The following is a 23,471-nucleotide window of genomic DNA, read 5'->3' as shown; positions in this document are numbered from 1 at the left end:
AGGGCACTGTACAACACGGGTGCCCTTGTACACATGTGGGCAATACATTCACACAAAAATAATAAAATATATTTTTAAATTTTTAAGTGTATGAGTATTATGCCTACAAGAGCAGCCAGTGCTCTCAAACGTTGAGTCATCTCTCCCGCCCCATAAATAAAATATTTAATAAAGGTCTCCGGAGCTTTCTGTTTCTTTAAGGCCGAGGCAGGGAATTTTGCCCCATTCAGAAATGGCTGCCCCCGCGTCACAGGTTCTGCGCATGCTCGTTGCGTCATGCTTGCAGAAAGCGCTGAGAGGCTCCCTGGGCAAGACGGCGACACGGCCTGTTAGGCGCTCCTCCCGGCATTCCTAGGCCGAGGCGAGACGATGGGGACGCAGCGGGGCCGAGCAGGAGGCCGGGGCTGAGGTCGGGCTCCGCGGGGGAACATGGAGACGTGGCGTTGCGTGCGGAGAGGCTACGGCCGCTGTGTGGTGGGCAGAGGCCGGTCAGTACCGCTCGAGGGCGGAGGAAGGGGCGGCCCGGGGCTGGACGGAGGAGCGGGAGGAGGGTCCCTGCGGAGAGGTGACGGGCCGCGAGGCGGTCCAGGGCTCGAGGGCCGGAGGAGGGAGCACCGAGCATCGGGGAGGGGGCCGAGGACGGGGGTCGAAGCACCCGGGAGGGAGGGCGGGGGAGGGAGCATCGAGGCGGGGCCGGCTTCCGTCACTCCAAGCCCAACTTTGACGCCGTCCAAGTTCCTGTCCCAGCCGGTTGTTTTACTGGACGTGGTTCTTCGAGAGCCCGCCGTCCCAGCACCGAGGCAGGAGGATTGCTGCGAGTGCGGGGCCGCACTGGGTTAGAGGTGAAAGACTGCTGGAGCTTAACAGCACTCAGTAGGTGCTGCCGCGGTCACGTCCCGAGGGGTGCTGGTCGGTTCCCTTGGTGCGCTTTGAAATGAGGGCTTAGTGCCGGCTGGTGGGCCCCGCGTGGGAAACAGCAATGTCACCTGAGTCGTGGGATCTGCCGTCATTTAATTCCGTCGGCCCGGGACTGGATTCGGTGCAGAGGTGTTGCCTGAGTGCCACCTGTGTGCAGAGCTTTGTGCCAGTGCCTCCCAAGAACTGGGGTTCAAGTGACTAGGGGAGCTCTGAAGGAGCCCAGGTATAAATCAGTGCAAATCCCAGAGACTAGGTGTCACCCTGCAAGTTTTACATCACAGCACGGTAACATATCAAGTTAGAAAGCACACAGTTCCAGCTCCAGCACTCGGGGGGGTAGAGGTAGGATTAGGAGTTCAAGGCCAGCCTGGGCTGCAAGAGACCAAGACACAAACAACAACAAAAATCCTGAGCCAAAATCGCTTTCCATGAGTTTCAGAATCCTACAAGACACAGTGCCCATGTCATGTTTCTACAGATTTACAATTAAGTTGATTTAGAGAGCAGTTTGAGAGTACGTAACTTCATGGAGGTAATATGTAATAGTATGTTATAGGTAATAATAAAAGGTAAATGTTTTTCCAAAGAAAACTAACTCGTGAGCAGTAAATGCAACTTAACACAGTTCCATTAGGGACAGTGGAGATTCTTGCTGTAAGATTCCACAGGAAAGTTCTCTGAGCCCTCACAGTTTGCCAGCACAGTACAGGGAGAAGTTGCTACTTAAGCTGCAGTGTTTTTTGAGAACTTGAGAGCAATTTGTCCTTTAAAAATAATAGTAGGGGCCTGGGAAGACAGCTCACTTATTAAAGTGCTTGCTGCACAAGCATGAGGAACTGAGTTCAAATCCTTGCGTGTAAAAGCTGGGAGTGGTGGCGCATGCTTTTAATCCCAGAGTGGGAGGCAGAGACAGGACCATCCCAGGGCCTGTGACCAGCTGGGCTAGATTCTGCGAGCTTCAAGTGAGAGAGATCCTGTCTCAAGATGTACAGGAGTAGAGGAAGAGACCTGCCGTCAACCTCTGGCCTGTAGTAAGCAAACACAGCATGCAGCCGCACACACATGCACACTTATAACAAACACATACTTTGGAAACCTTTTGGGTAGTAAACTGATGCTGTTGCATTTGGAGTGTTGGTGACTTCTTGGTAAATAATCTCTGTCTTTAATTTCTCCCAAGGAGCAGCTTGCTTAAAAATAAGGAAATAGTGAGGGAATAGTTGTCCACAGATTATCAGAGGAAGTAGCTTTGTCATGTTGTGATAGATTTTTGCTTTTTAGCTTTACCAATGTTAGGGGAAATTTAGCCTTGGTATTTAAAAAAAAAAAAAAAAACCTATTCAGAAATATGTTTTTACTCCAAACTCAAGTTGAGAGGGGGAGTCACTTTATATTCTGATATGTTCCATATTTAAATATTATGTTTGCTGTGAGTTTTATTTCTCTGTTGAGTTTTTGGTGCTAGAAAGCTACTCTGAGTACTAGTGTGATAATAGATAAAGCTCTCAGTTGGACGGTGGACAGAGTTTTTGAGGGGTATGTGGTATCTTCAGAGACTAACCAGCATTTTCTTGTTAGATATTTACGATGCCATTCATAGGGGTTTAGGGAAGAGTATGAATGTAATGTTAACAGGTAATGCTAACAGGTAATGGTGGGTGCCTTCTCCTTCATCCTCAGATTTAGAAGTAGATTTTAAGTATTAGGTATCACCTCTGCTGGAGATCGATTTAGACTCTGTATACTGTTGGTGAACAAAAAAGTGGTTCCTCAAGGAGTGTATTTATCTCTTCTAGATACTCCATGTTTCCCCATCACCTGAAGAGTTTGGGCAGAGACTGGACCTCACCATGGGAGGATCTGCAAAGGTGTTGTTGGAGCAGACACATTTCTAGTTGCATGAGATGGCCTGGACACTACTCACGAGCACCGTACCCGTACTTCAGTAGTCGGCATTTTTCACTAAATTGCAGACCATCTTGTTTGTTTGAGTCTAGAACTCAGTTTCAGTACTATAATTGGAGACCTGACCACCTGAGCCAGACCTCCTTGATTCATCTCTCTAGTTACGTCATGAACTCTGAAGATGAGCCTTCATCCAAACGAAGAAAACACCAAGGTAAAGGTGGCATTCATCCTGGTGGGGAGATGGCTGTGGTGGCGGGCTATGTGGAGCCTTCGCATAGCAGCTGAGAGGTGCTGCTAAATCATTTTAAATGTCTTATTTTCAACTAATTGTATATTTCTTGCTGTAAAAATATAAGTGACTCTTGATGGAATAAGATTAGAAAAAACTGGACAGGCAGATAAAACACAAAGTCTGAGAATAGCTTCACATGCTCCTTTTTTTGAAAAGAGCCTTTGCTGACTTAGAAAGTGCCAGGTGCATTCTTGGAATTTGGTGATCTAAAGCAAATAATTTTGTTTGGATGATTAATGTTTAACTTTATAACATAAAAATGAGTAGAAACTCTTGCTTGAAAGTAGAAATCTATTTGCATAATAGTAATCACAGCTTGTAGAGATGCAAGTTTGTGTGAGATATTAACATCAGACTCCTCAAAGCAGCTCAGGTCTATAAATGTAGGTCTGTATGCTGACCTCAGGTCGCTTTTGTATATTTGTTCACTTTTGCAGGGGGTGGGGGATGTTGTTTAATTATTCTTTCTTTTTGATAGGGTCTCATTGCCCCAACTGATCTGGAACTTGTTAACCTCTAATTCACAGGCATCTTCCTGCCTTTGCCTCTTGAATGGTGGAATTAAAAGCATATGTACATTTGCACACTTTTTATATGTATTGCACACTTCTTGTTTACCTTCTGATAACTCTGGTGTGCTCTCAGATGGAGTCATGGCGTGTGCTTAGGAAGCACGCTTTGCCCTCCTGTGTGAGCTTGGAGCAGTCACCTAACCTCCCTACTCCTAGGTTTTCTAGTGCAGTAAATAATACCTGTTTTGAATATCTGTTAAGGATGAAATGAGGTATGTCAAAGTACCTGACACTATCGGCTTCATAGTAGGTACTCAGAAAGTTGTGGTGGTGGTGGTGGTGTTTTCCCATTAATGGATGGGGAATTACATTTACATACTGATAATCTTGATTACAACCTGACTCTTTGTATGTCCGTTCTTCCTAGGTGTTGGGAGTAAGGAGAATGCTCTTCATTAAGCCGTATATGTGACTGCCGCTATCTCACTAATACTTTTCAATCAAGAGAACAGTATTGCTAATTGCCTATCACTTTAAAGTGGTATTTGAAGGATTTGTGTAACACAGTTATGACGTTTTAATTAGGCATCCCAATACCTGATCAGGCCTATTGCTTGCTTTCTTTGATTCACCTGTCTTCTCTGCTGTGATCACCCTGTTCCTCCTGACATGGAAGGTACATAAGCTTTTGCAGTGTGAATTTATGTTGTAAAGTCTGTGAAGGCCAAAGACTGTTCACTGTGTTGGTTTTGAAATCATCCTCTGTGGAGCCGTAGCATTTGAACACACTCATGCATGTGTGTTAAAAGCAAATGTGGTCAAGATAAAATGTGTGTTTACCCCTTCAGCCCAGTCCTAGTTCTGACATTCAAGAGATTGGTGTTCTGTGACAGGAAAAGCAGTACTGAAGGGTTCTATAAGCTGTAGAGTTTGGAAGCTACTATACTGACCAGATAATCCATTGGTTCTGGTTATTTAAAAAGTAGAAATAAGCACTTGGGAGGCAGAGGCAGGCTGATCTCTAAGTTCAAGGCCAGCCTGGTCTACATAGGGAGTTCCAGGCCAGCTGGGGCTACAGGAAGACCCTGTCTCAAAAAGACCAAAAAATAAAGCAGTACAAAAGGTTGGTTTAAAACTTATTACCACAGCTATAATCATCTTAATGTATTTTTGTGGCATTCTATGCATATGTTTTCTAATAAACCGTGACGAGTATTTTAGACCTTCGTTTTCCATAGTTAACATGGCGGTGGCATCAGAATGGGGCTCTCCTAATGACAAGAGCCTGTGTTCTGTTTGCCAGATGGAGCCCTGTCTGTCGTGTTTATGTATGAAACCATAAAGGATCATCCCCAGTTGGTGAACGGGGTTCTACAAATCTCAGTGCAACTCCATGGAGCTAGTATAGTCAGACTTAGTTCTGAACCTGTGGAAGTAGGATTCTCCATGTTCACTGAAAGACAGGAAGGGGGTCATTTTCCTCCCTCTCCTTGGCATGCGACAGGCTCTGGGTAAAATTCTGTAGTAGCTGAAGACTCTACTTTGGTTTTGTTTCCACCCCCCCAGCACCTTCATAGCCTCGACTCCCATGTGTCACCCAGGCCTCACTAATCACACAAACTATCTTCTGTCTAGTCAAAACCTCTATTTTCTTCATGTAGCACATAGAACATATGTAGCTATTGAGGAGAGTAACCTGGTTTAACTAATTGACCAGAATGCCCTGTACTGGCAGCTGTATATAGTGTGTTGACATTTTGATTGTAAATACTTCATTGTAGATTTGACAGTCTTCCACAGTGCTACTACTCAGAAATAATTACTTAATGGTAGCACATTTTCACCCCACATGTAAGTATATAGACTATTTTAACCTCACTTTACTTATGTGTTGTTTTGTTCAAGCTGGCCTCGAACTCAGCACTCCTCCTGCCCCAGCCTCCTAAGTGCTAAGATTGCAGGTGTGAACCACCATGTCCAGCTAATGTTTAATGAGTAGAGTTTTTGACATTCTAATCTAGCAAAGTGAAAACTTGCCCGCGGGCGTGGGCAGTGTTCCATGCCAGGTTTTCATAGTCTCATCATGCCAGGCCATCTCCAAACGTGCTTTCTTCTCTTTGACTGTTTTCTCCTCTCTTCTGAGCTCATGGGTTCGCTAAAGCGGCCATGTTTTTCTTCATGGCTTCCATGGCATTACGCATTTCCTCGCTAATGTGGCATAACAGACACATGATCAAAGCTGAATGCATGTGCCTGTTATGTTATCCGGGTGCTGGGCATTGAACCTACTTGTGCTTGACCATGAGTTAACCACCAGACCTTGGCATTTTTGAGATAGCATCTCCCTATGTAGCTCAGGCTGGCCTTGACATGCTGTGAAGGCCATGATAACTCTGAATGTTGGGTCCTTGTACTTCATATAGGCCTGTGCCGCCAAGCCTGGCTGTGTATGTGTGTGAACAGACGTGCACCCGCACGATGATTTCCGAGCTGAGGACTACCTGCGGATACAGAGTCTCACTCTTCTGTCCTTTTTCATGGTTCTCTCCTGTCTTTGCAGAATAAACTGTCACCTTCCTGGTGGCTCTCTCTTTATCAACAGCCATTGCTGTTTGGACATCTGTATCTGTCGTGTTTTGATTTGGGTTTTGGTGTATACTGAAGGAGCTCCTTTGTTCATCTTGTTTGTGGTGTTCCACTTCACCATTCACACACCAAGTGCTGTTCCCGTCTATTACCCTCATGCCCCATCTGTTAGCCTTCATTCATTTCTAAACCAGAATTCTGAACTGAGTCTTTTCTGGAATGTCATGGTTTGGTGACCTTAGCAGGGAACAAGCTGTCAGGTGATGCAGCCTCGCTGGAAAGCTTGCAGTGCCTGGTGCTGGCAGAGTGGCCGAGCTTGGCTGTGGCAGAGCTGCTGCTTACTCAGAGAGAAGTGAGAAGCACATCCCAGTGTAGACCTTGTTTTTAGCCATGCTCAGCATCCATACAGATTTGCTGGCTTCCCTGAGCCTGCTTGTGTCCCCACAGTCAGGCAGTGGATCATTCTGCTGCTTTCGCAGTCCATTCGATGGCGGGCTTGTAGCTCTTCAGCATCACACCACCATTTCCTGGGGAAGCACATGGTTCTCACTGGCTGCTAAGTGAGAAAGTATTTATATACAGGAAACTATGGCCTTTTGATTAATTCTTTATATTTTGTCCAATATATTGTAACAGGCGCAATAAAAAGGAGTTGGGAATATTTATGCAGCTGTAATACAGATAAAACAACGGTCCTCGAAGACAAAAATGTTGACTGCAAATGTGAAGACAGTGAAAATGAGTTTGACTTTTCAGTGATGTCCTATAACATACTTTCCCAAGACCTACTGGAAGCGAATTCGCACCTGTACAGACACTGCCGGCGCCCAGTACTGCACTGGCGTTTCAGGTTTCCCAATATTCTGAAGGAGATTAAGCACTTTGATGCAGATGTAAGTGTAAAATATTACCAAACTTCTTTATACAAGAAAAAGTTTGGTTGAATATGGGTATATTTGTGAGCAAAGTGGTGTTTGCGTTTTGCTTTGGGGGCAAAAAGGGATGATGTTGAAGGAGAGCGATGGGACCGTTGGTAAGGTATGGTTTCCTTGTGACAGTCCTAAGGAAAAATTTCAAAAGACTGAAAATTTTTAAAATATTAGTCAATTTTTGAAACAGACATTGGAAACATTAAATATTTTCTTTGACTTAAAATTTTAATAATTTGTGCAAAAATTCATCTAACTGAAAAGATAACATTCAAAGAATTCCAATTCCTTTTTTGTTTGTTTTGAGGAAGGATCTCTGGTAGCCCAGGCTGGCCTCAGATATACTGTGTAGCCTAGGATGACCTTGGACTCCTGATCTTCCTGTTTGTACCTATCAAGTGCTGGCATTATAAATGCGTGCTACTACACCAGCTAAAGAACACTTTTGACCATCCTGGCATTGAACCTAGGGCCTTGTGTATGCTAGCAAAGTGCTTTTCCACAGAAGTCACATCTCCCAGCCCTTTGAAACCAACTTCTTAAGAAAAGACTCACATCACAAGTGATGTAATCCTAGCACTTGGCTGAGGCAGAAGGATCACTGCATGTTCAAGGTTGGCCTGGGCTATATAGTGAGATTCTGTCTCAGATGAAAGAAAGAACCCAAAAAATACTGAACATGTAAAGTCAGGAAAGATGTCCTGACAAATAAAAAAATACTTCTTGTAGGAAATACCCTTGGTAAGAGTTCTCCATGTCAGGGAAAGCCATGGTTTTGAGATAAATTATATACTATTTGGAAACATTGTATTATTGGTGATATATTATTGTAATATATAATATTTGGAAGCATTAATTTGTTCTAAACATAAGAAAGGGGGTGTATGCCTCTCATTTCAACCTCATCCTGTTTGGAAGCCTTTCAAAAGTGAAAGCGCAGAGGATTCATACTTGCATCTGTGTTTTAATTGAAGACATTGTTTCCTTTCAAGGTGCTTTGTTTGCAAGAAGTTCAAGAAGATCATTATGGAGCAGAAATCAGGCCGAGCCTGGAGTCACTGGGTACGATATAACTTGCGATTACTTTAGCCAAATTTAGTCTTAATGAGTTTTATGTTATTAAAGCATAACTTTCTAAGTAAAGTACATGACATATTTGGGGCTAACTCTAAATTTTGAAAATGTGACGCCTATTTGAAAATGTCAAGAAAAGACTGAGGTATTTATGTTGGAAACTTTACATTAATATACCTTTAATTCACAAGGGAAGGGAGCTCCCTCTTCTAAGAGCTGCTCAGTCACTGCACCTCTAAGGTTCTGAGGTGCATAGGATCAGGGACCAGTCCTCCTAATTCATCGTAACACAGGCTTTATCTGTGCCTGATGAATAAAGCCCAAGTCTCTTGTGTTTGGTGAAAGAGCACTTGAAGAAGCAGAAGCATCTGTGGACACAGGTACGAGGAGAGCCTACTTGGCACCCAGTCGTTCAGCAGGTGTTTTTTGAGTGTCTGCCCTATGTAGTGCTGTTCTAGACGGTCAGGAAAGCTTGGGCCAAATAGGTAGTCTCCTCCCGTGTGAAGTCTTTTTTATGTGGAGAAAAGCCAGCAATAACTGAAATGAGTTGAGTAGCTTACTAAATAATGACAGGTTTCTGGAGAGAGTCAGGAAAGGGCAGTGCAGAAGAGCTCAGTTTTAAGTAAAATGATCAGAGTGACGTTTGAACAAAGATTTGAAGGAGGTGAAGGATCAAGCTATGTACAGAGCATTCCAGTCAGGACTAGTAAAGGACAGGCCCCGACACTGCAGTGTGTTAAGGCAAGGCAGGCATTGTGGTCAGAAGAGTAAGAGTCAGGGAGAGAATGACAAGCAAAAGATAGAGGTACAGGTGAGGAGCGCGTGGAGCATTAGAAGGCCTTCCTGCCTTGTGATGACTGGGTATTACTAGGCCGGAACTAGACTGCTGTGTGCACGTTGAAGACCGTTGTATACCACTAAAGAAATGTGCTAAGCACATTGTTTTGAGAGTTGGGTCTTCTGTGTATCCAGGTTGGCTTGAACTCAGCACATACTGCTCCTGCCTCCCAAGTCCTTGCATTTAAGTGTGTGTGAAGTGGATATTAGAAGGTGTGTGGTGTGGTGGTCCAGCCTTGTAATCCTAGCACTTGGGAGGCTGAGGCATGAAGATCATGAGTTCAAGGCCACTCTGGGCTTTATAGCAAGTTCAGGGACAGCTTGAGGAACTGTGAGTCCCTGTCTCAGAAGACCAAGGGCTAGAGATGCAGTTTGTGTGAGGCCCTGGGTCTGAGCCTCAGCACCATCAAGAGCGAAATGATGGGACAAAATTTATTTTTTCAGTGCTAAAGAACAAGTACAGTCTCAGGTGCTGTGCCACTGACACCCCCGGCTCTAGCCCTGAGCTTGCTTTGATTTAAAGTTAGTTAGCATCCTGTATTACTAATGTCTTGTCACAAAATGTGCTTTGTCAAATGTTGCTTTAAAATATTGAGAGGTGTTCTGATATGCAGTCTTATCTAAATTCATTTCTTCCAGGTTATCACTGTGAATATAAGATGCGGACAGGACGGAAACCTGATGGCTGTGCAATCTGCTTCAAACATTCCAAATTTTCACTCTTGTCAGTCAACCCAGTCGAGTTCTGCCGCCGAGATATTCCTCTGTTGGACAGAGACAATGTTGGATTAGTGTTACTCTTGCAGCCCAAAATTCCCTGTGCTGTCTCTCCTTCGATCTGTGTAGCTAACACACATCTGCTGTACAACCCCAGGCGAGGTGATATTAAGCTGACCCAGTTGGCAATGTTGCTGGCAGAGATTTCCAGTGTGGCCCATCGGAAAGATGGCAGCTTCTGCCCCATTGTCCTGTGTGGTGACTTTAATTCTGTTCCTGGTTCTCCACTCTATAGTTTCATAAAGGAAGGGAAATTGGATTATGAAGGACTTGCGATCGGAAAGGTAAGTGTTTGCTTCATCCTTGTAGGAAGTGGCTTTAGCTTTTCTAGTCATCACGATGTGAAGATGGCCGTTCGTGGCCGCTAGAAGTTGCTGGATAACCTAGTACTTTACTTACTAAGCTAGAATGCTTTTCTACAGTTAGAAGTGACTTTACTCCTTCACCTGGTGTATTTTCAAAATCTTTTCCATCTGTGGAAGCATTTGGTTAGGAGGAATTAGCACTCAAACAAACAAACAAAAAAGAAAAGAAAAAGCCTTGGCAAAAGGGAGAACTCACAAGGACCTGTTCTCAGGGACAGGTAGCATCTGAATGTTGAACACGGGCAGTGCAGTTGGCAAAACAGTAATTTGTAAGTCTTCGTTTATGGCCGTTCGTGGCCGCTAGAAGTTGCTGGATAACCTAGTACTTTACTTACTAAGCTAGAATGCTTTTCTACAGTTAGAAGTGACTTTACTCCTTCACCTGGTGTATTTTCAAAATCTTTTCCATCTGTGGAAGCATTTGGTTAGGAGGAATTAGCACTCAAACAAACAAACAAAAAAAGAAAAGAAAAAGCCTTGGCAAAAGGGAGAACTCACAAGGACCTGTTCTCAGGGACAGGTAGCATCTGAATGTTGAACACGGGCAGTGCAGTTGGCAAAACAGTAATTTGTAAGTCTTCGTTTACATCATGATGTTACCTTATGTGATGCTAAATATTTTAGTTCTTTAGTTTAGGGCTATTTTGTATTTAAGACAGTTATTTAATTGAATCTTTTGCAAATTTCATATAATACATCTTGATCATAGTTAGAACCCTTCCCCTATCTACATCCTACCGTAGCCCCCCCAACCAGTTTCATTCATTCTATCATGTACGTTAAGGCGTATTGAGCCAAGTTTGTGTCCCCAAATGTCCCTCGTTGTGAGTATATCCACTGGAGCCTGGCCAATTTTCTAGCATCACCTCCTTAAAGAAGACCAACTCTCTCCCCCTCTCCCAGGAGTCATCAGTTGCCACTAGTTTCTCAGCTAAGGTTGGGACTTCTTACCCATTTCCCCACTGCTGGGTTTTTGCCTGGTTTGAGCTTGCATGGGGCTTGTGCATGCTGTCATCATTGCTCTAAGATCATATGAGCAACTTCCCAGCAGCCTGGAGAAGTCTGATTCCTGTGGTCATCCAGCACCCCTGACTTTCACAGTCTTTCTGCCCCTTCTGCAATCAATGATTCCTGAGCCCTGGGTGGCAGAGGTTTGATAGAGGTGTCCTATCCAGGGACACGCATTCTGCAGTGTCTTAGTCTCTATGCTTTGGCCAGTTGTGGCTTTCTGGGCAAATCACCATCTGTTGCATGAGGAAGCTTCCCTGGTGAGAGTTGAGAGATGCATTAATATTTTCTAAAAAGCTTTGTTTTTGCTGGGCGTGGTAGCGCACGCCTTTAATCCCAGCACTCGGGAGGCAGAGGCAGGCGGATCTCTGTGAGTTCAAGGCCAGCCTGGTCTACATAGTGAGTTCCAGGACAGCTGGGGCTACAGGGAGACCCTGTCTCAAAAAAGACAGAGAAAAGTTTTGTTTCATATGTGTGTTTTGCCTGCATGTATGTAAATGTACCAGTGTCGTGCAATGCCCACAGAGGCCAGAGGAGGGTGTCTGATCCCCTGGAACTGGAGTTGAGGATGGTTCTTATCCACCGTGTGTGCTGGGAACTGAACCTGGGTCCTTTGAAAGAGCAGCCAGTGCTCTTAACCGCTGAGCCATCTCTCCAGCTCCATATTAACATATATTTTTTTTAAATAAGGCATGTGCCACCACACCCAGCCTATGTATTATTTTCATTCTGTGTGTATGAGTGTTTTGCCTGCATGTGTATAAGTGCACCCATGTTGTGCACTGCCCACAGAGGTCAGAAAAGGGCGTTGGATCCCCTGGAACTGGAGTTGTAGGTGGTGGTTAGTTATCATGTAGGTGCTTGGAATTGAACCCAGGTCCTCTGCAGAGCACTCAGTGTTCTTAACTGCTGAGCTGTCTTTCCAGCCCCTATATTCTTTCTGCTCCCTGTTCCTGTGTCCCCTGAGCCTTAGGTGTAGAAGTTATAGTGTAGATGTGTAACTTAGGGCTGGGCATCTCAAAGATACTCTCTGTGTTTGAGCAGTTGTGGAACCCTGTAATAGTCTCCATCTGTTGCAAAAAGAAGCTTTTCTTTTATAAGTGGTGAGAGGCATACTCGTCTGTAAATGTAAGGACATCTATTTAGTATTTTATTATGTTTATGTGTGTGCATGTATTGCCTGCATGTAGGTAAGTGCACCTATGTCGTGCAATGCTTGAGGAGCACAGGCTGTTGGATCCCCTGGGACTGGAGTTATGGACAGCTGTTAGCTGCCATGTGGGTGCTGGGAATTGAACCCGGGTCCTCTGCAAAAACAGTGTTCTTAACTGCTGAGCCATCTCTCCAGCCCAGGACACCTATTTAGATTACAGTAAGAAATTACACTGGTCTAGCAAAATGACTAAAGTAGGTTTTTCTCTAGGATCTGTGACCTCTCCATTCTTGTATATGTGGCTATGCTTACAGAACTACACGAGTTCCCTCCCAGTGAGCAGGCCTTAAGTCCAATTAGCTATTGATTACCCACAAAATAAAAGTACCATTACTGCACCAATAGAGATAGTTTGCTGGGCCAATCATTGTATTTATTAGGCTTTACAGCTGGGTGGACTGTTGATTGGTTTCCTCCCTTGGCAGATGCACAGTGTCCTCTGACACCATGAGAGCCGGTCTTCAGGGGGTGGCTCCCAGGTCAGCTCCAGGTCCTGGGTCTGAAGTATGCCCTGTCTCACCTTCAAGTTCTGGGAATCAGTCAAGGGCTGTGCTATTTTGGGAGTCTCCTGGACTACCCTGACCAACTCAAAGGAGGTATCTCCTGCTGGCAGTATGTTTTTGTTATATAGCCTTCAGCTATACACATACACTCATATATTTTGTGTATTTTCCAGCAGGTTTTTGAACTAAAACATTTCCTTCTGGTTTTTGACAACACCTAAGCATTATCTCTCCTCTCTCCTCCTTTCACACCACCTAAGTGTTACTTCCCTTCTCCCTCCCCAGTTGAAGTCCCCCCATTTCCCCCACTTTCCCCTTGGTAATCTGTCTCCTGCTCCCCTCTCCCATGCTCCTCCTTCTTTCTCCCCGTCACCCTCATGGTTCCTTTCTATTTTCCTGGCCTGCGGTTGCATCAGGGTATAAACTCACATCTAAGAATTTGGAGCGAAGATCCACAAATGACAGAAAGCATACACATGCCACTTACTTTTCCAAGTCTGGGTTCCATCGTTTAGCATAGCAGCTTCTGGTTCCATCAGTCCACCAGTCTGTGGCGCTCACTGGGAGCAGCAGCAGGAAGGGAGGGGCCCAGGCCCAAGACTAGAGCTGTTATCTCTCCTGGGTTAGAGTGAAACCTTCATGCTGTCCTCCACCTACTTTAGGTCACTTGGTCATCAGTATATTTAACCAAAATAAGCCTTCCAATGGAATTCTGAATGGTAGTTTTAACTTGTGTGAGATTTGATCACTTAGTATTTGACATGATGGAAACTATATTACAGGAAGCAAAGAAAAGGTGGGCAGTGTTAGTGGGAAGTTGTGGATGTTCAGTCGAGAGGAAAATATGCATGTGCTAAGTATCATTTTTGTGTACATGATGAGTGCTTTCTGAACTGTCTGGACAGTTTGTAAGTGTTTAATAAAATGAATGAGAGGTAATACCATTTTGGATTGCCTTAGACATAAATTTTCAATACATGAATTATTTAAGGTCTTTCACTTAAGATGCTTGTTGGAATTTTGTTTAGGTGTCTGGCCAGGAACAGTCTTCACGGGGACAAAGAATTTTATCTATACCAATTTGGCCCCCAAACCTAGGTATCTCACAGAACTGTGTGTATGAGGTGCAGCAGGTACCAAAAGTAGAAAAGACAGGTAAGTGTGTGCAGTTCGTTCTGACAGCCCATTGGGTATCAGTCTTCCCTTTGAAGACATAAAACTAAACTTTCAAATGGCCAAAATCTCAGACATGGATGTTTACATTTATAAATACATATATGGATATATATATGTGTGTGTGTGTGTATGTACATATATACATATATATATTATTTGCTCTTTCCTCTTTATTTTTATTTTATTTTATTTATATATTTATTTTTGAGACAGGGTTTCCCTGTAGCCCCAGCTGGCCTGGAACTCACTATGTAGAACAGGCCATCCTGAAACTCACGGAAATCTGCCTGCCTTTGCCTCCCGGGTTGCTGGGACTAAAGACGTGCGCCACCATGCCCAGTTTTCCTCTTTTTTTTTTTTTTTTTTTCAAATGTGCTCCAAACTTACTTTCTTTTTTGTCTTTTTGAGATTGGATCTCCCTGCAGCCCCCGCTGGCCTGAACTCACTGTGTAGACCAGGCTGCCCTCGATCTCACAGAGATCTGCCTGCTTCTGCCTCCCAGTGCTGGGATTAAAGGCGTGTGCCACCACGCCTGACCCAGATCTACTTTTTTAAAGTTGAACTTCCAGAATTATCTGTGCATGAATTACTTGCATGTTGCCTTAGAGTTGTTTACATTTTTCCCTGATTCTGTAGACCATCAAAACATAGACTGCAAGATAAAATATTTAAGTAGGCATCTATCTAAACTGGCATAGCTTGAATTTTGTTTCTAGAGCAAAAGGCTGTGCCGAGGCCAAACAGTGTGCCGGTAGGAGTGACGTATCCCCTCTGCTCTTTCAGATGGCGATCTGACTCAGGCACAGCTGGAGGAAACAGAGGTCGTAGTGACAGCTGAAAAGTGAGTTCTGGAAACAACAAGAGAATTTCTTGACTTTAGCTGAACAATGAAGAGAGTTACCTCTCAGAAAACACTTGGCTCCAAAAGGAACTGCTGATCTTCTGGCTGGCAACGAATATGGGATCTAAGTCAAGTAGACATGAGCTCCAGGCCTGGCTGCTGCTCTTTATCAATGTGAATGTGGCGTCTCTGAGGTTCAGTATAAAGGGCAGTACCTGTGCTTTGACGTGCCTAACGTGTTCTGAATGAACATGGTATATGGGCCTGGACTGGCTCAGGTCTTCTGAAATTTACTGTCAGTGCATATTTAAAGGGTCAAGATTAGAGGAAAATGTCTCCAGATTTCGGTAGGCTCCTTAGTCTTTGGCTCTGGATCTACAGTCTACATTGGAGCAATGATCCAAAACACAACGTGCCACAGAGAAGATGATTGTGTTTTTACTTGAGCTGTAGGGAAAGGTCATCTGGATCAGTTATAGAGAAACTGAACGCTTGGCTGTGATTGAGACCTGGATGCGCGTGAATTATCAAGACAGACCTAGATCTTATTGCTGAGAGATTCTTGAGGTGCTTTATTTTCATTTTTATTATTATTTTTAATTTTTTGTGTATGCGTGTATCACCTGCTTGTAGGTAAGTGCCCCCATGTCATGCAATGCCTGTGGAGGAGAGAAGAGGCTGTCAGATCCTCTGGAACTGGAGTTACAGACAGTTGTTAGCTGCCATGTGGGTGCTGGGATTTGAACCTGGGTCTTCTGCAAGAACAGTCAGTGTTCTTAACCACTGAGCCATCTCTCCAGCCTATTTTAATTTTTTAAATATATTTTTATTTTATGTGTATGAGTGTTATGCCTGCATGTATGCAAGTGCACCTGTGTCGTGCATTCCCTGAGGAGGACACAAGAGGGCATCGGATCCTCTGGAACTGGAGTTATGGACGGTTGTTAGCCACCATGTGGGTGCTGGGAACTGAACCCAGATCTTCTGCAAGTGCAGCTTATGCTCTTAACTGCTGTCTCAAAAAAAATGTATTTGGTTGATTTTCTTCTTAATTTTTTTTAATGTGTTTGTTTGAGTGTATTTCCTGAATGTATGTAAGTACACTCATGTCATGCAATGTTCACAGAGGTCAGAGGAGGGCATTGGATTCCCTTGGAACTGGAGTTAGACTTATTAGCTACCATGCAGGTGCTAGGAACCAAACCCAGGTCCTCTGCAAGGGCAGTCTGTGCTCTTCACTGCTGAGTTGTCTCTCCATACAAATTTTTATGTGTCCCCTCTGGACAGATGAAGAAATACAGAATTTAGTAGATATTTGGTTAATGTCTATTAAGTAATTACTTTTTAAAAAAATATTTTTAAAATTATTTTTATTTTTTATGTGTATGAGTATATTGCCTGCATGGATGTGAATGCACCTGTGTCGTGCAATGCTGCAGAGGTCAGAAGAGGGCTTTGGATTCCCCTGGAACTGGAGTTAAGGACGGTTCATAGCCTCCATGTGGGTGATGGGAATCGAACCCGGGTCCTTTGCAAGAGCAGTAAGTGCTCTTAACTGCTGAGCCGTCTCTCCAGCCCCGAGTAATTACTTTTTATTTTCCTTCAAAGCATAAATGGTTCTTAAAATTCTTGATGTGTTTCTAGAATATAATCTTTAAACATTTTATCTATAACATCAAATGTATTTATAACAGAGTAAACATAAGCCATTCTAGAAGTTATCTTAAGATGCTATTTCAAATGGTATTCCTGAATGATGCCTGGCCACTTATAGCTTTCTAAAAATACAACCAAAAAAAAAAAATGCATAAGTTGTTTTAGGATTTTATGTTCATTTTTAAATAGAGGTTCTTGAACATTTATAGATTTAATTTTAAGATTTGATTAGTATATTGATCCTTAAGCTGGTTTTGCCTCTATTTTAGTCTCCTTAATGGGTTTTCAATACCCATTAATTTAGATTCATTGCATAAATAAATGAATTCTAATTGAAGATGTTTAAATAAAACGTGTCTAGCTAGGCATGGTGCCCACAACCCTAACCCTAACCCTCAGGGCTTGAGGCGGGAGGAGTGCCACACATTGAGGCCTTCCTGGGCTAGAATGTAGGAGCCTGTCTCAAATTGGTTTTTTGGTCTTTTTGAGACAGGGTCTCCCCGTAGTCCCAGCTGTCCTGGAACTCACTATGTAGACCAGGCTGCCCTCAAACTCACAGAGATCCACCTGCCTCTGCCTCCCAAATGCTAGTACTAAAGGCGGGCACCACCACACCTGGCATTCTGTCTCAAATTTTTAAAAAAGGAGGCTGGAAAGATGGCTCAACAGTTAAGCTTTTGGAGAAGAGCAAGATTCGATTCTCAACACCCACATGGTGGCTAACAACCATCCATAATTCCAGTTCCAGGGGAATTTGACACTCTTTTGACCTCTGTAGGCATTGCATGACAGGACATGACACAGGTGCGCTTACATGCAGGCAATACACTCATACATATAAAAAATAAAAATAATAAATTTTTTTAAAAAGAAAACTATTTTAGTTATTTTTCTGTTGCTGTGATAAAACACGCTGATTAGGGACCTTGTAAGAGGATGAGTTTATTTGGCTTAAAGTTCACAGGTTTAGAGTCCATGGTGGTGGGGGAGGCACCTGTGGAAGCAGCCGTGACTGCAGCAGCAGGTGGAGCGATAGCATCTTCAAGCAGCCACAGGAAGCAGAGAGCTACTCTGGCAAGACTTTAGAACTCTCGCAGCCTACCTCCAGTGACATGCTTCCTCCAGTAAGGCCGCTCGTCCTAAAACCTCCTGGAACGGCCCACCAAGTAGACATAAAGTGTCCAAATACTTAAGAGCCTATGGGGACACTTACGCAAACTACCACAATCAGTAACAAAAAATGAGTCCTAATGTCTAGGCTCAGTCTAGGAATAGAATAAAAAAGTACTTAAACTAGGGCTTCTTCACCCAGGGCCATTTTGGTGGTCTTAAGTGCCTTTCGTTCCCATTCAGGTTGTCCTCCCACCTGCAGCACCATTTCAGCCTGTCGTCAGTCTACTCACACTACTCTCCTGACACTGGTGTGCCAGAAGTCACCACCTGCCATTCCCGAAGTGCCGTAACTGTTGATTACATTTTCTACTCTGCAGAGAAGGAGGATGCCGCGAGGGATCCAGGTAAAGGCCACCCGGAATCCTCACAATGCCAAAGAGCACGGGCACTAAAGTCAAGGCTATGTATCCCAATGGTGGATACGTGGACAGAGTGTACCTGAAGAAGTCCATGTCCAGACAGTGAGCTACATGGGTACTGTACCTGAACAAATCCCTCAACTCTGCAAACACTGGGGCCATAAAACACCCCAGAGCAAATTCTTATTAAGATCTAACCCCAAGTCCGGTGTAGTGGCACACGCCTTTAATCCCAGCACTCAGGAGGCAGAGGCAGGTGGATCTCATGAGTTCAAAGCCACCCTGGTCTACATAGTGAGTTCCAGTCCACCTGGGGCTACAGGGAGACCCTGTCTCAAAAAGACCAAAAAAAAAAAAAAAAAGAAAAAAAAATTCTAGGGTCAGTCAGGACTACATAAGACCCTGTCTAAAAAAAAAAAGATTGTATCCCCAGTGCTGTCTCAGATCCAGTCAGACTGTGCTCTAAGTCCACATTGCCATCACCTTTTCCCCCATATTCCTGTGGCAGAAGTTGAGTAAATTGTGAGCAGTCACCAGACAGTTCTTGATGAAATTAGTTACCAAGTCATGCTGCCTTTCACAGTGGGACTATGTGCCGCCCACGTTTATGCTGACCTGGGACAGTGGCTTTCTGAGGGAAAGTCTGTAATATGACCCTGTTTTCAGAAACTAAACATGGCGCTTTTCTTTGTTACAACTGAAAGAGAAATCAGGCTGTGTATGAACCAGAGGAGAAGGAAATTGAGAGAATCCGAAACCTAAAAATCCTGAGAAAGCTTATGGAGATCCCTGGCTTCAGGCGGCTTCTCCCCCTCCCTTTCCTTCCCACTCTCCCTTTCTTCCTCTTCAGCTTTGGTGCTACTTTCCTCCAGCTCCCCACAGCACCTGCTGCTGTCTGTAGGAAGGTTCCGGGCATGTCATACCCACAGAATTCCACTGGGTGGCAGCAGGGTGCCAGGGAGTCGCCTCTCCAGGCCCTCCACTTAGCATGTCATCTGGGACTTACCCTCTGGTTGTCTTGGCCACTCACTACATGGCTGGGGTTGGATCTGTTTGCAGTTCTGTAATTACAGACTGGTTTGGTGCATCAGTGTCTTTGGTGGCTGTCAATCTCAAATCACTAACATTTTAACATGTTAATGCTTTCTTTGAAAGATCTGTGTAAATTGAAATAGAAAAGGTACCTGACATAAATGACACCTGAAGCTGCTGTTTGGGGTTATTAGGTAATTACTCCACTTCGTGTTAGTCTTCTCGAGGGTTCCAGGGTCTGTTGATCACTGTTTAAAAAACTTGCCTGATCAGTTTACAATGGCCTGTTGCAGTCTCACCAAGAATGTGCTTTTTTAATGTAGGAGCCGAAGTTGCTTTGGTTGGTGGCTTGAAACTTCTCGCCAGACTGTCACTACTTACAGAACAAGACCTGTGGACTGTTAATGGACTTCCCAATGAAAACAACTCCTCAGATCATCTGCCTTTACTGGCTAAATTTAGACTTCAGCTTTGACGCTACTTTGATTATACATACAATTTTCTTTCTAATTTATATCCTTTTCAAAGACTGTAAAGGTATTCTTAACTGTTTGCATGCTGTTCATTTGTGCTGTGGGGTTTCTGAATTTGCTATATGCTTGAAACACCAGAAGAAACAAGTTTACAAGTTTTTTTTAATAATGAAATATTTTCCTGACAATTGATATCTAAACACTCTTCATTGTAAAAAAGATGTAAATAATTTGTATTCTGTATCTTAGTAAAGCTGACACTTTTCAGAATATAGTTCATCTTTGATCCTCCAGATAGGAATTTGGCAAGCTTTGCCATGCAAGCTCTAACAAAGCACGGGCTGCCGCCTTTTCAGGTCTGAGTTCCTTGGGAGAGAGAAGCCTGTGTTGAGTCCTGATTAGTTCATTTTAGAAATCACTGGATCTTCAGTCACTGGTATCCGGGCATTTTAGCTTCTGAAGAGGCTTGATAATGTTCCTAAATTGTACAAAATGCTTGATCAATCTTATAACCGTCCTGAGCCATGTGATGTGTCTACAATTTGTTGGGGAAATAGTTGGAAAATGTAGGTCAGTTTGATAAGAGGACAAAACCCTTAGCCAGATGTAGTGGTATACACCTATAATCCCAGCACTTGGGAAATGCAGGCAGGAGGATTAATAGTTCAAGGCCAGCTTCTGCAACATAGTGAGTTTGAGGCCAGCCTGGGCTACATGAGACCCTGTCTCAAAAACAACAGAAAAAGAGGACACAGACCTTTATGTGAACCCACTCCTGTCCTGCCACAGGGGTTGCCTCAAGAAAAGCAGATGAGCCAGATATGGTGCTTGTTACCCTAGCACTGGGGAGACAGCAGAAGGACCACTACAGGTTCCGGTCAGCCTGGGCCACATGGCAAGATCCTGTCTCAAAAAGAAAAAGCAAATGCCTTTGTCTCCTTACCATCGTTTTCTATCTGGTTGTAATAAAAGATTCCTGGGTTAGGGATGACATTTTACTGAACCAATTCTGTATACTTTTATTTTATTAGAAAAAGTGGCAGCTATAATGTTATTTTTATTAGGGCTCAGAAACGTGAGGAAGTAAGTTGTAAAACTCCAGGGTGAGATGCCGGTGTGGAACTTGACAGCCTAGTATTCTCTAAGTAATTACTTTAACTGTTGGTTATAATTTGGTTTTCTTGTACAGTGGAACACCAATGTGAGGGTCTGTCTACACTTTCTATGAAATGTTAGAGGCAGGTCTAATAAATCCTGTAGTTGACTCTATGCAAGTGTTTGAATAAAAAGTAACTAAATGTCAGAAGTGGAAATTTCCTCTGCTTCTCTTGACAGTATTATCAAAGACTTCAAGGCATTTTTACTAAGTAGTCATTTTACAGTAAATAATGTTTTCTACAGTGGGTTTTATCAATGAGATGTTTTAAAATTGGAAAAGAAATCTTGAACTTTACATTTTTAAGTCATTTATTGTAATTTTTTAAACTAAAATCGAGTAGATGCAAGTCTCAGAGGAGGCGTGTAGACTGAAGACATGCCGAGGGAGACAGTAGTGAGTGCTTTTACGTGTTTCTCACGTGTTGGTTTTCATGTACAGTGTTGACTATGGTTCCACAGTGGTCCACAATCTTCAGTTCTGATTTGTGGAGTATTAAGCATCCTGGGTAGCAGGCATAGCCATTACCAAATTACAGTTATCATTGTCCCTTCTTAGTATTAGACAAAGAAAAAATACAGAGTGAACTTATTAGCAACTGATTTTATTATAAGCAGATCAGTGTTAGCAAATTAATATTCCTGAAAACCTGTGAAAAGTTTTTATATCTTGATTATTATTAATTAGGCCATTTTATGTACTTGGAAGTTAACCCGTAAAATTGCTCTGTTACCTTATCAAATGTGTAATTTTGTGGCCCACAAGGCATTTCTCACAAGTTTTTAAACCTCCAATAAAAATGATCTATTTTTCTTTACTGTTGTTGACCAGGAGAGTTGGGCTTCTCTCCTGAGCTGTGTGTTTACCTGCCAGGCACAATAAAACCTGGCTAATTGCAGAAACCAAATCTCACAGTCTAAAGTGCATCCTATCCACATTTGTGTGTACGTGTGTGTACATGGAAGTGTTCACGTGTGTACCCATGTTTGCCTGGAGCCAGAGGTGAACTTTGGGTGTCATTTCTCAAGAACCAATCACCCTTTCTTAAAAGAGAGTCTCACTAGCCTGGACACACTGAGTGGGTAAGCTGGCCAACCAGCAAGCCCCAGGGATCCTCCTGTCTCTGCCTCCCCAGTGCTAGAATCACAAGCATGTACCACCATGCTTGATTTTGTATGTGGGCTCTGGGGATCACATACAAGCATAGCAAGCACTCTACCAACAGGGCATCTCCCCAGCCACTCCAAGTTGTAGGTGCAAAAGGTCGTAAAGTGATAAAATTCTAGTTTGACTGCACCTTTTGCTACCAAGACGACAGGAATGCTTGAAGTCTTTTCTCTAGGGATTTAGCATCGGTCTGCTTGTAAACCTTTGCTTAAAAAACACTTTGTGGGGCTGGAGAGATGCTCAGCAGTTAAGAGCACTGGCTGCTCTTGCAGAGGACCTGGATTCGGTTCCCAGCACCCACCTGGTGGCTAACAACCATCCATAACTCCATTTCCAGGGGATCTGATGCCCTCTTCTGACCTTGGCCATTGCATGACACAGGGGCTCCTACCCACATGCAAGCAATATACTCACGCATAAAATAAAAGTATTTTTTAAAAAGGGGCTGGAGAGATAGTTCAGTGGTTAAGAACACTGACTATTCTTGCAGAAGACCCAGGTTTGAATCTCAGCACCCACATGGCAGCTAACAATTGTAACTCCAGTTCCAGGGGATCCAACAGCCTCTTTGTCCCCCGCGGGCATTGCACAACACGTGTGCACTTACCCACATGCAGGCAATACATGCATACGCATAAAATAATAAAATATTTAAGGCTTCCCTGGGCCTGCCAGACCCACAGGCCTCTCTCTCCTAGGTAAGTCGATCTTGCCCTCCATGCCTTGATTCCTTCAGCCTCACTCACCCTCCCATCTCCCATGCCCGTCTCTCCTCCTAGCCTGGGCCCTGCCCTGTTCCTTGTCTTGGCACACCAGACACCAGGGGAACCACCACTGCTTCCTGATCCTGTGCATCCAGATCAACTCAGTTCCTTCTCAGGTTCCCAGGGGCGCTCTGGGCTTGGCCCCGCCCTCACCTCCCTCTGCCTCCCCGGTTCTGCACAACCTACCAGCCTCTTTCCTGGACGCCAGGGCTGACCTTTCCTCTTCCTGGTCCTTTGCATCCAGACCAATCCAGCTCCTCAGTGCAATCCCCAGGGGCCCTTGGAGCCGCCTCCCACCCCCATCTTCCTTTGCATCTCTGGGTGGGATGGCCACCAGCTGCCCTAGACCAGTATCTTTCCTGGGCCCGACTCCCAGGCCAGTCCAACCCCCAAATTCCTGAGGCCAAAATGTATCCTGGAGGGATGCAGACCTTAGGAGAAAACCTGAGAGCATCTGATCCTCATCTGACTTGGGCCTCTGCAGGAACTCCTGAAGACAAAAGCAATCTGGCCACTCCAATATAAAATCAGAAGTGGAAGCTTAGAGGAACCAGCCTTTTATGCCCAAAAATTAAACCACAAAGACACATAAAGTTCACAAAAAGAAGCAAACCTAAACTTGAAGGCTGAGTCTCACACAAGAATCAGAAACTACAAAAGAATTCACATGTCAAAATCACAGAGAAAAAACAACATGAAAAACTAAAATACCATATCATCACCAAACACCAATAGTCCTCTAGAGGAGTACC

At 44.0% G+C, this 23,471-nt stretch overlaps 1 protein-coding gene across 1 annotated transcript; it reads left to right on the top strand.

The window, feature by feature from the left end:
* Nucleotides 1–296: 296 nt before the first annotated feature.
* Angel2 (angel homolog 2) lies at nucleotides 297–21,606 on the top strand. Its single transcript, XM_008824850.3, has 9 exons — nucleotides 297–488; nucleotides 2,715–3,037; nucleotides 6,853–7,109; nucleotides 8,138–8,207; nucleotides 9,696–10,117; nucleotides 13,951–14,077; nucleotides 14,882–14,939; nucleotides 17,949–18,112; nucleotides 19,483–21,606. The coding sequence occupies exons 1-9, from the start codon at nucleotides 430–432 to the stop codon at nucleotides 19,632–19,634; spliced, it is 1,632 nt and encodes a 543-aa protein (XP_008823072.1). The 5' UTR covers nucleotides 297–429; the 3' UTR covers nucleotides 19,635–21,606.
* The last annotated feature ends 1,865 nt before the right edge of the window (nucleotides 21,607–23,471 follow it).

This window comes from Nannospalax galili, unplaced genomic scaffold (assembly GCF_000622305.1).
Source record: "Nannospalax galili isolate Female #2095 unplaced genomic scaffold, S.galili_v1.0 scaffold648, whole genome shotgun sequence".
Classification (NCBI taxonomy): Eukaryota; Metazoa; Chordata; class Mammalia; order Rodentia; family Spalacidae; genus Nannospalax; species Nannospalax galili.
This window is presented reverse-complemented; position numbering and strand designations above follow the sequence as displayed.

What these genes read in the sequence shown, in the direction of transcription:
- Angel2 (XM_008824850.3), top strand. Translation starts at nt 430, where the DNA reads ATGGAGACGTGGCGTTGCGTGCGGAGAGGCTACGGCCGCTGTGTGGTG. An exon ending in TGTGTGGTGGGCAGAGGCCG is followed by an intron (nt 489 to 2,714) that starts GTCAGTACCGCT and finishes TATCTCTTCTAG; the next exon opens with ATACTCCATGTTTCCCCATC. An exon ending in GTCGTAGTGACAGCTGAAAA is followed by an intron (nt 14,940 to 17,948) that starts GTGAGTTCTGGA and finishes GTTCCCATTCAG; the next exon opens with GTTGTCCTCCCACCTGCAGC.